Source organism: Erpetoichthys calabaricus, chromosome 1 (genome assembly GCF_900747795.2).
Source record: "Erpetoichthys calabaricus chromosome 1, fErpCal1.3, whole genome shotgun sequence".
Classification (NCBI taxonomy): domain Eukaryota; kingdom Metazoa; phylum Chordata; class Cladistia; order Polypteriformes; family Polypteridae; genus Erpetoichthys; species Erpetoichthys calabaricus.
In genome coordinates, this window is record NC_041394.2 from 214,603,764 (window position 1) to 214,621,673 (window position 17,910).

At 36.7% G+C, this 17,910-nt stretch overlaps 1 protein-coding gene across 1 annotated transcript in view; it reads left to right on the top strand.

Annotated features, from left to right (window-relative positions):
• The first annotated feature begins 418 nt into the window (after window positions 1-418).
• Window positions 419-17,910, top strand: part of dnajc2 (DnaJ (Hsp40) homolog, subfamily C, member 2) — a 63,680-nt gene continuing 46,188 nt past the window's right edge. Inside the window, exons 1-5 of the mRNA XM_028811561.2 lie at window positions 419-655; window positions 11,467-11,657; window positions 12,223-12,298; window positions 12,504-12,602; window positions 14,886-15,027. Of these exons, the coding sequence (XP_028667394.1) occupies window positions 601-655; window positions 11,467-11,657; window positions 12,223-12,298; window positions 12,504-12,602; window positions 14,886-15,027 (563 nt within the window). The 5' untranslated portion in view covers window positions 419-600. The remainder of the gene's footprint in view (window positions 656-11,466; window positions 11,658-12,222; window positions 12,299-12,503; window positions 12,603-14,885; window positions 15,028-17,910) is intronic.

A 17,910-nucleotide genomic window follows, 5' to 3' on the forward strand; every position in this document is an offset into this window, starting at 1 on the left:
ATGGCTCTTTAGGATGGTTGAGGTCTCTAGTTTTGTTGTTTGTCTTTGTTAGGCAGCCTACTGTTGTACATGTCGTTCCTTGCCTCGGAAATCTTCACCACCCTCCGTTTACACTCTCTACATAAAAAAGACACTGAACTCCACGGCACAACAATATTGACTCTCAGCTGTTTCCACGCATATAAGTTTTACTTTTTTATTTACTGATGCCATGTCTACTCAAAATTTGCTCTATTGAAATTAAACAATTCCTTTTTTTCCAACATATGCACATGGTGAGGATATGTATATATTTTCCAGTTGTACTTCGACGTGTTAAACGCGAACCTTCTCGAACCTCGCGGTACTATAATTCAAATACCGGAACTAAAAATCCATGGCTGCATCTCGTCTCGTGAAGGTAGGTCTCAGAACAGAGTTGCGCTTGCGTAGCACCGGAACAGTTTCGGCTGCTGGCCTCCATGTGCGGCACATTGAAAGCAAGGGCTTGCCGGCCGCAAGTAGCAAGCCATTAATTTCAGTTTAGTTGTCTGAAACTTGGATATATTAACGAAGCTTCTGAATGAGTACCTCGTGGAATGAAACAGTAATATATCGAGGATGTTGAAAGAAGCACTTGACGGGCAGATTACTGTCGTCTGTAATCCCGTTGCAGGTGAGGGCGGCAGTTCTGCTGCTAAAAATACTGCCGATTAAAGCTATACGGTATTCAGTTACCAAGAGTGTCGCAGAGACTGTTCGCATTTAGAGATGACTTTGCAGCACTGCATTTTGCGTGATTTGTTTTGATAATTAATGAATTATACTACTGAAGCCACTTAAGTTTTGTTGCAAGTTTTTCTTTTAATGATAGATCTAAGCGATACAGACCAGGGTTTACCTGCCTCTTTAATAACGATAGGATACGCCGAATTTTCCATGATTTATCCTGTATTTAAAAATAAGTGGTATAATGTACGCCGTTTTCTCTACTTTAATATACCTCAGTGTTTTCATGGCGTTTATTCAGTGGCAATTTACTGTTTTATGGACATCAGTTATTTCTTGCCTCTCTCTCGATTATGAAAATGAAATAGGGAAATCTGTGACCCAAAACGACCTAATGACATTTTCTTACGTTTGTCATGGGAAACCATGACTACGAGATTTCATTTACTTTTAACTGCATTGAAGCGTTTTAGCATTCGTATGCCTTTACGATGTGTTATGAATTCAATTTAATTCGGTTTATTTTTGTACTGCGCTGTTTACTGAATGCAGACGCAGGACGCCGTGACAAGTTCTTAGGTGTAATGCAAGTATAGATTTTAGAAATTACTAAATGCAGAATTAGTACGCATCAAGACACAAATATGTTTTAAACATACAGAAAACGAAGTAGAAGCTGATTAGCATAAATGGAAGCCAACAATACCTAATATTTAATTGTTGAACTGTGGCCAGTTGACAGCGTGAGAGTGGAAAAAAAACTTGGGTCAGTAGCATCTCTGGATAAAATAAACACCTCATGGGTCCATGGTCAAGCATAAGAGAAAAAGTCGCTGCCTCTTGGGCATTCTACAGTATAGTCTTTTCATCTAACAATTCCATTGCCCTCAGTACCTGCGATGATTTTTTTCCATGGGCAAGAGAACAGCTTGGCAGCAGAGCAATGACACCAAGTGCCACATCAACATAACAAGAAAAGAATCAAAAATAGAGCAGGGTTGGTAACGGTTTATAAATACTGTATTACTTAGATTTTTGTACAAATGACTAACATACTAAGATGCAGTATTCTCAGCTAATCAGCTTGTATCAGGGTATGGTAAACTAACGTAGCAAGTCTGTAGCCTGGATTTAAAAGCTGAGACTGAATGGACATTTTTTATATTAGCAGGCAGCTCATTCCACAGCTTTGGCGCCCCATAACTAACAGCTTGACCGCCCACTGTTATTTTATTAATGCTTGGAGTCATAAGTTGAGATCTTAATGTGCGCTCTAGTTTGTAAGTAATGATAGTGATGAATTCACCTGCTTTAAAGGTCATTTTTATTTTCAACTGCTTTTCAAAATAATAAACCAAAGATCTTTAAGGGTGTTTGTTTTCATAACAGTTTTTTGTTTGACTGATTAGTTTGGTATTTTTCAAGTCAGTTATTTTTTCACAATCATTGTATATATTAATTTGACATTTAAAATTGTGTTCTAAAATTAAGTCAGTCAATTATTTATTAACCCCTTCATCCTGAACAGGGACGTGGTTGTTTGCAATTTTTTTTTATAAATTTTAAACGTGCCTTGTCTGTTCTTTCTGCCTTCAGTGGGGCAGAAGGGTACCAGGGTCTGTAGGTGAATGAAAAAGCATTAAAACTTGCCCAATACGTCCACTTTCTGGTTTTATGAGGCAAAATGTTTATAATGAAAGGAAACTAGAAATAATTATCCCATCACAGGTTATTGGAACTGTTTTTTTTTTTGTTTTTTTTTTATGAGGAATACATTTGCTGTTCGCTTATCTGCTCACGCCCACCATCGTGTGTGGAGTTGTGACAACTAGCCAAGCTCCCAGCACCAAGCTAAATTCTGCCTATAATCCTACTTTTGTGTGTGCAGTTCTTTTTATTCATTGGTTATGTGCTGCCATGGCTTGTAACAACAGACAGGATGTAGACTCCGATCATATAACTTTTTTCTTAATCAATGGTGACTTTTCACCCTCTACATTGTTATTTACAAAGCCTACAGAGCAAGATGCACACTAAGTGGCAGTATAAGAGTTTCATTGTTCTCAGTGAAGAGCACTATACAAAAAAAAAAACAACTGATTGCACTACATTGTATTTTTAATAAGGCCTTAGGTTTTTGAAAAAGCCAAACCACCTACACCTGCCAGTTTGTGTGGTATGCAACTTGTGCACCTGCATGATTAAAAAAAAAAAAAATGCTTGGATAATGAAAAACGAAGAGTGTGTGATAGAGCAGATTGAAGCACCTCAAACCAATTACCAACATTTTTAATTCATGGTGAGTTGCTGTTGCGGAGGATATGGTAATAAAAGAACCAAGGACATGTTAGAGTGAGTAAATTCACTGACATTCACAATATCAATAAATTTGTAAATACACTGGTAGAACATGTACACCTCAGGCAGACCCTGGCTTTGTGAGTCTGGAATAATAGCTCTGTGCTACCTAGTGAAGCCATCAGGAAAGAGTGATTCAGTGAGTGGTGGAAGCCTAGATGGTGACGGTGCAGACACATCGTTTTAAAGAGCACTTCAGACACCTCTCTCACTTTTGGCCCTAGTGCGTGACTGGCAATCGAATCTTGGTTGTGGTCCCTGGTCTTGGTTTGGCTCACAGTGCCAGGTAGAAGAGTGGCATGGGGCTGCCTCTGATCCTGGGTGAGCAGAGTGAAACACGAGTGGGCAAAAGAACAACACGGCTGTCATCGCAAAACATCTGGGTGACGTGGTGGAAGCAGCTTCTGAAGAAATTGAAAGGTCCTTTTTAGGGCCACCTCACCAGAGGTTGGTGTGAAGTGTCTAATTCCATTCCTGTTCTCTCTCCCAGAGTCACATACATGCATTATCAATCCAGTGGTGGCAGAAAATGTCTTCATGAAATAATTAAATGAGCTTCCATTTAATGAAAGAATATTTAAGCAATTATAAGTATGACTTTTTTGAAAAATTTTCAGTAGTCTACAGAACAGAGACAGCACTTCACCTCTGGGCATCAACACTCAATGTTAGTAACCGCACTAGGAAATGATTTTCTGATGTGAATACGCACCTCTAGGGCTTAATGGTCACTGCAAAGAAGGACAAGTGGTGGAATAAAGTTCCCAGCCGGTCTCCTTTTAAAATTGGCAAACCTCACAGCAGTGTTTTACTTTTTTCCTTTTCTCTTTCTTAAAATGACATAGATGCAAAATATATGTACTCTCAAGATACAGATCAGTACTTGTTAACATTTTTGGCATGAAAAATAAATGAATTTAGTACGTTTTAAATAAGGCATTTATTTTTTTTATATTTATATTATATATTTATGTGGCAAATTAATATACACCATGACCAAAGAAATAACTTAAAAAATACCAAACTTGTACTTCAGACTGTTTTTTTTTTTTTGCTGAAACTTGGAATACCTTTTGAAATATAGGCATTTCAAGAGTAAAACAAACACCTGAACAACAAGCCCTACTTCTTTTATCTGTTTTGATATTGTACTTCTGAGAAGTGTTGAATAAGATCTATATTAATATAAGGAGTAAAAGCAAAGACAATCTAAAATACTTTGAGTTAACAGTAGATGTTCATAAATATGAAAATTTAAATTAAAGTGATTTACTTATTTCAGATTTAAGTATCTCTAAAAGCTGCAGAACTGGAAAAAATGCTTTTTTCACTTTTTAAACCATTTGCGGGTATAGTCTATTTTTTAGAGTAAAACAAAGCTCAGTATAGTTTGAAATAAAGCTTGCGAGTAGATATGTAGCGGAATACAATTAGCACAAAAGTACTTGCCAGCCCCAGGTAGCATACTGATGAAAACACCTTTTTACTGGCCTTAAGTGTAGTTTTTGGGATTTTTACTGCAAGAGATTAACAGATTGTTTGCAGCTTGAAATGTATTTATGAGCTGATGTGCAAGTACTGTAACTTACAGTGCCCTCTGCTAATATTGGCACCCTTGGTAAGTAAAAGAGAAATAGGCTGTTAAATGAAGCCTTTGTTTGTCCTGTTGATCTTTCATTCAAAATATTTATAAAATCTAACTGTTAATTGAATTTAAACAATTGAAAGGAAAAATAAATCGTGTATCATAAATGTTTTTTTTGGGTTGAGAAAACTATAGTTGTAACTTGTGTACTTTCATAAAAAACTGTGAAAAAATGTTCACTTTTTTCTAGCTCTCTGACCCACAATACAGCTTTTGCATTGTGGAATTACAACTTGCCAAACATAGAAAAGTTTGTAGGGACATTTTTACCTTGAGAACTCCTGGTGGAGCAATGCCCAAAGCGGTCACTTTTAAGAAGGCCTTCTTTCAAAGTATAAGTTACAGAAATACAAAGGCCACACTTAGTCAATTTACTGAATGTTTCATAATGCGTCAGATGTCTTCAGAATGAAGGGATATAGTTAGTGACATGCTGTAAGCAGGCATAATGGAGTAAGCTACTCCATTCTGCCCCAACTGCATGCACCCTTTCAGCAAAATGACAAAACAGATGACCATCCAAGATTTGTAATTATACAAAAGTAGCAGGACTGACACATGAGATTCGTTCATTTAAGAGAACATTTCAGAGCTGCCATCTACGGCACTGTTTTAGAAACTGTTGGCAGACACAATACCTACATCATGCTAGGACAGTGAAGAAATTGTTTCATTTTGTTGGCCTTGTTTTTCATCAGAGGCTGCCTTCTCTTATATGACATGACCCTACAGTTGGACAGTGTCAGGCAACATGCAGCTGGATACAAAGAAATGCTCATGTGCAGGTTTTGCCTTGGCTTGCCTTCAGCTACCTCCTCTCCTGAACTTAACCCCATATAGAAACTTTGGGATGCCCCATATTGCAGCATTTGGAGACATGACTCTCTGTCTGCCAGTGAACAACACCTTTGTCAAGCCCTTTTGCAAGAATGAGGTTACATACCCAAACTGCATATTTAGAGGCTTATTGGCTGTCTTTGTCAGAAGTGTCAAGTAGAGGCAGCTACAAGAGATTGTCACACAAGATACTGAAAGAATTTAAGATAAAAATTGTTCATTTTCACAGTTACCATTTTCCAGTTGTTGTACCATTTTGTTTTTCTGTTATTATGTTTATTGTTATTTCAACAAATAAGACTGTAATATCAGTCCAACAGTTTCGTCACTGTGTGTGTGTGTGTGTGTGTGTGTGTGTGTGTGTGTGTGTGTGTGTGTGTGCATACAGTGCATCCGGAAAGTATTTACAGCGCATCACTTTTTCCACATTTTGTTATGTTACAGCCTTATTCCAAAATGGATTAAATTCATTTTTTTCCCTCAGAATTCTGCACACAACACCCCATAATGACAACGTGAAAAAAGTTTACTTGAGGTTTTTGCAAATTTATTAAAAATAAAAAAACTGAGAAATCACATGTACATTAGTATTCACAGCCTTTGCTCAATACTTTGTCGATGCACCTTTGGCAGCAATTACAGCCTCAAGTTTTTTTGAATATGATGCCACAAGCTTGACACACCTATCCTTGGCCAGTTTTGCCCATTCTTCTTTGCATCACCTCTCAAGCTCCATCAGGTTGGATGGGAAGCGTCAGTGCACAGCCATTTTAAGATCTCTCCAGAGATGTTCAATTGGATTCAAGTCTGGGCTCTGGCTGGGCCACTCAAGGACATTCACAGAGTTGTCCTGAAGCCACTCCTTTGATATCTTGGCTGTGTGCTTAGGGTCATTGTCCTGCTGAAAGATGAACCGTCACCCCAGTCTGAGGTCAAGAGCGCTGTGGAGCAGGTTTTCATCCAGGATGTCTCTGTACATTGCTGCAGTCATCTTTCCCTTTATCCTGACTAGCCTCCCAGTCCCTGCCGCTGAAAACATCCCCACAGCATGATGCTGCCATCACCATGCTTCACTGTAGGGATGGTATTGGCCCGGTGATGAGCGGTGCCTGGTTTCCTCTAAACATGACGCCTGGCATTCACACCAAAGAGTTCAATCTTTGTCTCATCAGACCAGAGAATTTTCTTTCTCATGGTCTGAAGAGTCCTTCAGGTGCCTTTTGGCAAACTCCAGGCGGGCTGCCATGTGCCTTTTACTAAGGAGTGGCTTCCATCTGGCCACTCTACCATACAGGCCTGATTGGTGGATTGCTGCAGAAATGGTTGTCCTTCTGGAAGGCTCTCCTCTCTCCACAGAGGACCTCTGGAGCTCTGACAGAGTGACAATTGGGTTCTTGGTCCCCTCCCTGACTAAAGTCCTTCTCCCCCGATCACTCAGTTTAGATGGCCGGCCAGCTCCAGGGAAGGGTCCTGGTGGTGTCGAACTTCTTGCACTTACGGATGATGGAGGCCACTGTGCTCATTGGGACCTTCAAAGCAGCAGAAATTTTTCTGTAACCTTCCCCAGATTTGTGCCTTGAGACAATCCTGTCTCGGAGGTCTACAGACAATTCCTTTGACTTCATGCTTGGTTTGTGCTCTGACATGAACTGTCAACTGTGGGACCTTATATAGATAGGTGTGTGCCTTTCCAAATCATGTCCAATCAACTGAATTTACCACAGGTAGACTCCAATTAAGCTGCAGAAACATCTCAAGGATGATCAGGGGAAACAGGATGCACCTGAGCTCAATTTTGAGCTTCATGCCAAAGGCTGTGAATACTTATGTACATGTGCTTTCTCAATTTTTTTATTTTTAATAAATTTGCAAAAACCTCAAGTAAGCTTTTTTCACATTGTCATTATGGGGTGTTGTGTGTAGAATTCTGAGGAAAAAAAATAAATTTAATCCATTTTGGAATAAGGCTGTAACATAACAAAATGTGGAAAAAGTGATGCGCTGTGAATACTGTCCGGATGCACTGTATATACAAGTATATATACAAGAATACAAGTAAGCAATATAGTTTTTTTTTTTTTTCCCCTATCTCTTTCATACCTGCCTCATTTTTACATTTGCCACTTAAGGCAGGAAATACATATCACAAGAGTTTAATCTAATAGAATTATTGTTAGTGTATTATTCCTCTGTGAATAATACACCTGCTTTGGAAGTTCTTTATTTTATATGGTGACTTCCTTCTTTTCAAAACAAATTTAAAGTATGGTTGAAGACATAAGAAGTCTCTTGTCCATTCAGACTTCCAAGAAGTACTGAAGCTGTCCTGAAGGCCAAATGTGGTGGTGGTTCTTATTAGATCCTTACTAACTGGTAAGGAAGACCTAAGTTTTAAGGTAGAATCCAAAGTTGGTGGTAAAAGAAAGCTTTCAGCAAGAAGGGTCCTATCCACAACGAACTATGAAATCGACTAGTTTATAGCAAATAATCTTAACACTCTGGAAATGATGCCATTTGGAGAATTAAAGCAATTAAAATAAAAAGTAAGCAAATGGCTGATAAGTAAGGCAGCAAATTGCTGGTTAAATTGATGAGAGAATGGCAATCTGCAAATGCTGCTGCTATTTAAATATTTAAAAAAAAATGATAGTTGAAAGTCTGAACTTTCTATTTTCACACACACACTCTTATACATGCTTGCCTTTGAAAATGTAATATTAACATGGGATTAGAGTCGGCCTAAAAATTTCTAACTAAGTAGCAGGCACATTTTATAAAGGGTAATATTAGTACACTTTGGAAGACCTGAGACTTTGGTTTACTCTTGCATCTGAAATGTATGGTGTCAGGTTTATTAGTAAACCTAACCTGGCTTAGTAAGAGTGAGTGTGTGCATGCTTGTGTGTAGTGCTGGGCGATATACAGGTTCATACCGAAAACCGTTTTTAATTTTTTTTATGATATGGATTTTACTTATACCGCAACACCGGTTTAAATTGTCTAAACGACGTTCGGAACATGGCGCAGCGGGAAACCGTTCAAGTGGGGACCTTTTTCACTGCTACACCGCTAAACACAGATTTGTTGCACTAGGGCTCTTTTTCACTGCTACACCACCAAATAGTGGGCGGTAGCATAGGTATATGGAGGACTATTTCGGACAAAATTAAATAAATAAATGCGCAAATAAATTAAAGTTCTGTGAAATGTGAAAAATGGACAGAGAGCATTCCGAAACTGAAGCTGACGAAAAAGTTGAACATGATGAACAGAAGAACGTTTGCCGAAAAAAAGGAGTCACGTCCGTCACCTGGAGATACTTTAGTTTTAAAAGGTCAGATGTGTAAATACTGTTTCTATACTAATGGATAATACTGCAAGCCAAGTTGTACTTGTTTTTGTACTTGCTAGTGTATGTTTTGCTTATATTCATCCTGCGATGTGCTGGCGACTCGTTCAGAGATGGGCGCAACTCTGAATGGATGGCATAATTAAACATGTATAACGAAGATATTTTTAAAGTTCTGAACACTCCGTCGGCTAAGTTAATAACTAGTTTTAATTTCACAAAGACGTTTATCGTGTGGTGATTGGTAATGTGGAAAAAGAAAAAGGAAAGATAGGAACTGGGGCTTTGGTAGAGAGCAGGAATATCATGAAGTGAATGGATTCTGTGCGGTGATTGCTGCAGGCACCTGCTCTTAGTGCGGAGGAAGTAAGTTTAAGAAGCGTAGTGATTAACGACTGGGTTGGGGAACACTTAACACAAAGTATTTGATGTGCTGCATTAACTTATGACGGGGTTTGAGAAAATCTAGTAAATTAATCATTGATTTTATGATGAAGTTTAGTTTACAACATTCTACTTTAATTATAAAATAAACTATGAGAATAAAGTGGAAATGTCGACTTTAATCTTGACATAAGTGTCAACATTAAAGTGGAAATGTCGAGAATAAAGTCAACATGTCGAATTTATTCTCGACATATAGTTTGTTTTTTTCTTCCGTGTCCATATTTTGTTTTCTTCACAGTGGCCCTAATGCGCTTCCATAGGGCTATACCACAAACAGCATTATAAATGCAAATTGCAGTTTTATTATTTATGTGTATAGCTTAGCTTGAAGCAAGGTCCATATTAATGCAGTTTGCCTAAATGATGGTACAGTTGGTAAGATGTCATCACCAAGTTGCACTTGTTTTATTTTATTTTAATTTTGTGAATACTGTGTAATGCACCTGGGCTTGAAGCCTTGAAGTAATGGTGCAACTATCAGTAATACTATTATGTATTTTATTGTTATTATTTATTAGTTTAAATATTATGCAGTTTAATGATGGTAAAATTGTTTAAAAAGTCACTTTAATATGTAAGTGGACAGAGATTGTTAACATTAACAGAAAGTGTAGTTGGTTTACAAAAAATATTTACTATTTATTCCTTTTCTAAGACGTGTTCAGTGCAATCCAACTTTTGACAAACACCTCTGGATATTTTGCTAAGTCTAAATGCCTCTTTGGATGGTTGAAAATATGTTGTCAAAATCATAGTTTAAGCTTTTGCAAAATTTGTTCAATTAAAAGGTTCTATATTTTGACTGCATCTGTCATGCAATGTGATTCCTTCTCTTTAGTGCCACCCCCTTGAAAACTATCACTTTATGGGGCCATGCAAACCTGGATTAATACTTGTGTGCACATTAAAATGTCTTTTTGTACAATGTACAATTCTCATAACAGTCGAATAGGTTATTCTTAGCCAGTCTACTGCAGTAATTGCAGTGGAAAATGTGGTTAACATCCACTCATGCATGGGGAAAAAATACCGTCTAATACCGTGAAACCGGCAGAATTTAGAAAAATACCGTGATATAGAATTTTGGTCATACCGCCCACCTCTACTCGTGTGTACTCAGTAGCCAGGGTTAGTTAGTTTTTTGCTCATTGTTGCTGACATGGGCTGTGTATTTACCTGAAAAAGAATTAAGTAATGATAGCAGTGGAAGTGGATGAAAGGTTGTTAAAACTTTCTCCCGTTTCAGTTCTTGTTGCATTATCAACAACTAAATGTCAGACAGTAGAAATAATACTGTGTTAAAATTAATTAAAAGCAGTCTGTCACTAGCTGGTTGTACAAGTGTATATTCTCTATCTTTAGGATTCTGCTTGCTTAAAACACTCTTGAGTATGAATTTAATCATAATATATGAATTTCTTGATATTTCAGTTTCCTGAAACTCATTTAAAACATTTGGAGATACATAAATTAATGTTTGTTACCACCTACAATAATGTAGGTCCCTGCAAATAAACAGCTCATCAAAGAGTTACTAGACACTGCATATTAAGAAGCTATTTGTTTGTATTAAGGATAAGGCCCAAACATTTCATACATCATAGTCATTGATTGTTTCACACATGATGATGCTGCTTAGGACTTGGCCAATCCCCTGCAACATACCATCCACATATATGTGTACAAAGTTGTTGCAATTTTTCTTGCTTAGTTTTTTTTTTTTTTTTTTTAAAGAAAAGGATACTTAGTTGGTTTGCTTAGACAGTTGCTCCAGCATTTAGAAAGAAAGATGCAAAATGGTGAAATTTAAGGGGATATTTTTGGCACATTATGGTATATTTACAGATTTTGATTAAGTGATGAAAGTAATGTCTGCTTTCTGTGATGCCTTGTTTCTGGCAATGAGTTTAATAAGAAACATGAGTTAAATCCTGCTAGTGATCCTTGTATTTTTAAACTTGTCTTTGTAAAAAATTATCTATTTGTTTTTTTCTTTAACAGCAAATTTAGATTTTGGTCTGTAAATACTTTCCTCAGTTTGTTAAAGTAATGTACAAATAATATATAATCCTGTACAAATACATCAGTCATATTGGCATTAAAATATTTAGCCTGTTTGCAGGTTCTGTGCAATTTCAGGTGGAACCTGTTGGAAGATGGTTTGAAGCATATCTGAAAAGACGAACACGGAATGTGTCGGCCTCATTTCAGGAGCTGGAAGATGAGAAGGAGCTATCTGAAGAGTCTGAAGATGAGGAGTTGCAGTTGGAAGAGTTTCCTATGTTAAAAACCCTGGATCCAAAGGACTGGAAGGTCTTGCTTAAAGTCCTAAATATTTTATTGCTTTTATATATTTTCGTCATGTTATTTATCTTATCTACCATTTTCTACATTCATATTCTCAATTCAGAACATATCCAGGAAGCAACAGTCATGAAGCAGCCACCACCTACAGATGAGAAATCAGTTCTTTCTATTACAGAGCAGACACAAAGACACAACTACTCTTTTTATTCCTGGGCAAGGTTAAAACTGTCAGCTTGGTTAACTGTATAATTGTGGGACTATACCCTACTGAACAATAAATGAACATACAAAGTTGCCATCTCAGCAAAGAAGTTGAACTTGGTTCCAGTCATTCACAGTTGAAAAATGTTTAAGAACAGTGCTGTTTTCCCATAGTATAGTTTTCTAGTCACTTAACATAGCTTCTGCATGAAATTGTCTCAATTTCCAGGTTCATACTGATCCAGTTCTCTTCAGATAGAATTCATCCTTTTTTTTTTTTCCTCAGTTTTATACCTATGCTAGAGAAGTAGCACTGTTAAATGTGCACATGCGTATTTATTTTGTTGGAAATTTTTGATTTGTTTTACAGAATCAAGACCACTATGCTGTTCTTGGGTTGGCACATCTGCGCTACAAGGCAACACAGAAACAAATTAAAGCAGCTCGTAAGTGTCCATTTCCTTTAAGGAAACTCTAAATGCTCAATTCATTGTAAAACTGTAAATGTTTGTTTGCTATGCATTGTTAACGTTTCTGGTAAGCTGTTAAATGTTTAATGTGACAAATCTGTGACCTTTGAAGTGTTTTTTTGGGGGGGGGCAATATCACTTTATTAAAAGGTTAGAAGCTTATTTATGTTTTTGTTTTCAGACAAAGCAATGGTTTTAAAGCATCATCCAGACAAAAGAAAAGCAGCTGGAGAGCAGATAGTAGAAGGAGATAATGATTATTTTACTTGCATCACAAAAGGTATTGTATATTTTTTTCATAAATGAATATTATTGTTCAAGGAAGTATCACAGGCATTTATTTAGAAAATATTTGTAATGACCTTTTCAGCAGTGATTAAATAGTATATTTTTCATAAGTGTTTATTCCGTTTTTGAAAATAGTACAGTTGAAGATTTTGGGTTCCTAGTAGTAAAACTTGTTATAGCTAATATTTGTCACTTTGTGTAGTTGCAAACATGGAACACAGTAGAATCTTACCTAGACGTTCACTGATCTGTTTTTTCCATGTAAAAATGAAAATTGGCCATTTTCAAATCTGTTTGCTGATTTTGAGGCACTGTTATCATGTGTAAATGACACATTGAGAAATCAAAAAAAGATGGTGAAATTTAGCTTGTTAAGTAATATTTAAAAAAAAATGGAATAATGTTTAATAAATGGTCTTTTATTAAGAAAGCACTGATGTGAAGTTGGTGCAGGTTTCAGTGTTCATTTTAGTTTATGTTCACTATCACAGTCTGTTTTGTGAAATTGCTTCTATCCAGTACAAGTTTCAGCTTTTCCTTTTCTTGAATTCACCTCAGCTAATGATTGAAGGCTTGCTTTCCTCTTATTATTCGCAATGGAAATGTTTGAATATGTGTCTGTAAAGGAATGAAGGACATCGTGGAAATTTGCAGAAAAGCATGTATTGGCTGGTGATTTATTGCTGTGCACACAAGAAATGAAAATGTTTACTCAAAATTTCCTTCAACCAGTTAGTCAACAGTAAGACCATTTAATGCTGTACTTAAGCTGTTGGTTTAAAAGATGGTTTGGCATTTTTGATTAAGTATTTTTTCACAATCACAGTGTACATTTAATTTGCCTCAGAATGTTGTGTTGTTAATTAAGGCTGTATTTATAATTAAGGAAAAACTTGTGTTCCGCAGCGGCTTTCAATTGCAGCCCAATAGGGCAGCAAAGCAAACTTGAAAGGGAAGTCTAAAGATGTTCTGAATGTGTCCAGTTCTTAGCTGAGAATATTCTTACATATTGATTCAAGTCTTGCGATTAAATGGATAAAAAGTGATAATCCATAGTGTTTCCTTAAAATGATGTCTATCTATCTATCTGTCTATCTATCTCTACTCTACTCTACTCTTTCACTTAATTTCTTCTCTACATACAGGATAACCTTACAGACCTAATAGTTTGGTTACTGGTTGCAAACTACCATCCTGAATGGTTAAACTGCAAATGTACTATGTTAGTGATTTGAATACTCAGGCTATACTCTTTTGTGGTTGAAATTTTATTTTTCTGAAAACCTAGACAAACAAGCTGTCATTTTATATCAGTGATATGTCTGACTATGAAGGTGACAAGATGTTCAGACACTTTCCTGATTCTGGATACAGCAGGACAAAGGTAAGAATAAAAAAGAAACGGAGGGATTTGATGAAAAGTGTGTTTTTGAAAATGGGTAATTTGCTGCTTCGATATTAAAGTGTTTAATCAGTTTAAGGGTTTGTTCAATGTTAATTTTGCTGCCCTATTGAAAGGCTATTGTAAGCTGCTTGAGCACATACTATACATTAGAATTATAAGTACAGCCTCAATTAACGGTGAAAGCTTCTGGTACAAATGAATTTATGCCATTTTTTGTAAAGAAAGAAGTTTCATTTCAATGACATCAATCTTATTGTTTAACTTGTGAATCTGTATTGGAATGCATGAGTGTATTGATCCTACCAGATTCACTTACTTTACTGTTTAACGTAATACACAGCTATTGCTTTGTAATTACAGTGTACTGTGTGCTTCATTTGTACTCTGACATTAAGTACAAATAGGAGCAATTGTCAATAAGCAATTATCTTTTTCACTTTACTGTGGACAATTTTCAGAACTTGCTGCCTACTCTTCTACAAATTTATTGTTGAGATGTAGAAGATGCTTTGTAAATGCTGGTCTTCATATTTCATGAGTTAAGTAGATGGGTGATGGAGATGCGGTTTAAATGAGCTCTTGTAAATGAGATGTGTCTATTCAGGTATGCTGAGAACTGTAAATTAAGCTAATTCTGCTTTACAGAATGCTCCTCAAAGCTGTGTACTGTACTACTAAATTCCAAAAGCAGATAGTGACTCCTCAGCATGAATATGATTTGCACCTGCTATCTCGTCAAATCAGCAGATGATCAATTACTTACAGTATGTCATTGACCAGTTCTGATTAATGGCTGATTGATTGATTGGCACACCAAGTCTTTCCATTCTCCACAGGGAAATAACTTTAGTGTTTCTTTTGGATTCTTAGCCTGTGAAATTCTGTCAGATCCTGTGAAACGTCGAGCATTTGATAGTGTGGATCCTACTTTCGACAATGCTGTACCTTCAAAAAGTGAGGGAAAAGAAAACTTTTTTGATGTGTTTGCCCCAGTTTTTGAAAGAAATTCTAGGTGAGTTTTGTAAAATTATGAACAAATAAAAAAAATGAGAATCCAAGAAAAACTAGTTTTAAGAATATAAGGGGAATATGTTAAAGGCTAAGATATTAACCACACTCACATACTATGAATCAAAATCTTTATTTTGATAAACGATGTACATAATCATTTATTTATGAATAAGAAAAATCTGCACTGATCTCAACCTAAAGTGTTAACTGTAAAGAATAATCAAATTAATTTGACCCTCTATTTATAAAACAATTAAATACACATCAGAATATGTTTCTGAAGCATTTAATGTTATTTTGGGAGAGTACAGTGGGACAGTGGTTGGCACTTCTCCTTCAACAGTCTAGAGATATGGGATTTATTCATTTGCCTGATAATTGTCTGTAATCCTTGTGTTAGATTTTATGTCTCTGCTTGTTTGTAGTTATCTTTATACTTCTTCCTGTTTGTTCTTACGTTTTCGTGTTATAGTTTGTCTTACAGAGAAATGTTATGTTATTGTTTCTCTGTGTGCATAACAATATGTACAGATATAGATCTCTAATCAAAAATTTACTTAGTTGTACGTGCTTAAAATAGCTACCATGCATAAGCTGGAGTAATGGAGTTTTGCAAAAAACTTGAATATTGTAATTTGTTATAGAAGTATGCTTTAATATATAGGCAAATGTGTTATTAGATGTTAATATATTTTTATTTATTACACAATTTTCCCCTTTCCCCTTTTGTATTTTAGTTTGATTTGGTTAGGGATTTGTTTTCTTTTGGAGTCTTAGCATTAATTCCTAATATAATCTCCTGACATTGTAAGGTTATGAGAATTCATAATTTTATATTAAACCTAAGATTACAACATCACTTGCAGTAATCTTACATTTAATTAACATTCATAACTTTTTTTTTTTATTTATTTTATTTGATCAAAATAACATTGCAACTTATACAACAAACAACTTCATAGTGAAACTAGAAAGGGGGAAAAAATTTTAAAGTTTAAAAAAATAAACAAAAAAAAGAAACGTAGAAACAAAAAGAGACAAATCCTAACAAAACAGAATTCATCCCCATCTGAGAGACAGAGCGGAGAGCTAAGAGCATAAGGATAAAAGAAAAAAAAAAGTTTTGAACAGATCCTGTAAAAGCAAGAATTTGATTGCCTACTGACTTAACAAAAGGTGGGTTGGGATTTTTACAGTTATGCAAATTAAGTCTTCATGTTAGTATAGTGGTATAGGCTATTACAGTCAATTTGTCCTTCTCCACTTTAAGCACATCTGGGCATAAACCAAACACTGCTCTTAATGGGTTACAAGTGATTATGAGCCCAATAATGTCTGATAAGCGTTCAAAGATTTTTGTTCAGAATGTTGTTAATTTGCTGCTTTCCCAAAACATGTGGCCCAGTGAGACTGGAGCTAGATTGCAACGCTCGCAGGTTGGACCTTTCCCTAGAAACATTTTGAACAATTTTCAATAAGAAAAATGTGATCAATGAAAGATTTATGTTGAATTATCGAATGCTTTGTGCATATACAGTAAAGCTAGAGTGTATTTTCTGCATGGCTGCTTTCCATTCCTTTTCTGAGATATTGCGATTTCCCACTGTACCTTATGACCTTTGAAAGGAAGGGGCTTTGAAATGTTTTTATGTATTGCTGCGATGCTGTCTGAGTCTTCAAGACTTATCAGTATTTCTTCTGGAATAAAAATGGGTGGGAGGTGTGGAAAATTGGGTAGGATTCTTTTAGCAAAATTTTTGATTTGAAAATAGTGAAAAAATTGGGTTGATGGGAACTATTTTTTGAAACGTAATTGTTCATAAGATGCCAAAACATTATCTAAATACATTTCTCTAAACATTTTAATACCATATGTTTTCCAAAGATGAAACACTCTGTAGGTTTGAGAGGGCTGATAAAGGTGATATATCATGTAGAGGAGCAACAGATTAAAGCTTGAAGTACTCTGCCTTGAAGTACATCCTGCATTGCTTCAGTTTTCTGAATGATTTACGAACAATTAGATTATTGATATATTGGCGATTATTATTATTGGGGCACATAGCAAGCGATATAAAGAAGTACAGCAAGATTTTATTTCCACTGCAGACCAGGCTTGTGTATATTGCGACAGACAGCCGGGGTGTGGTGTTATGGGTCCACAGCTCTCCCAGCAAAGGCCAGTTTGTTTTAAATAAATAATCACCGCGCTCGCAGTGTAGCGAGGGGTGTGGTAGTGTGGCTAAAGCGGTTTCCGGGTGGATTCGTGCTGCGGGCGTGTCTCACCTAAGTGCACAGGTGAGGGACGGTCCGCAGCGTAATTGTTCCCGGGAACTGTTGATTACCACAGCTGCCACGTCCATTATATAGAGAAGCCCGAGACGGTTAAGAAAAGAACAGATGAACGAGGAAGAAGAAAAAAGTAAACAGGTTGCAGGAGGAAGCAGGAAGTGAGTTAACGAGTGAGAGACAGCGGGTGCAGGAAAGCGAGTGAGAGCAGGCTCAAGGCAGCTGAGCAGACAGCCTGGGTGTTAGGCCGACACACAGGGCGTAGTAGTTGTTGTTGCTCCCGCAGAGTTTGTTTTTATGAAGGACGGGAGTGACCGGAGGCGGATAACTCTCTGTTTTAAGGCCACGGGAGTCGGGACTTAGGACGTGGTGTCCCCAACGTGAGAGCCTTGGTCGTTGGGGAATCCCAAGTCACTGTCAGGGGGAGCCGACCGGAGCCAAAGATCGGTAAGGCGACTGACAGTAGTAGAAGCAGAAGCACATTGAGAAGGTCAGCTGCAGAGAGAGCGTCTCGCCTGCTGCAGGGCCCTAACGGGAGAAGCAGGTGAGACGCTAGTTTAAAAGAAGCACCGGGCTTGTCATTTGTGTATCTGTT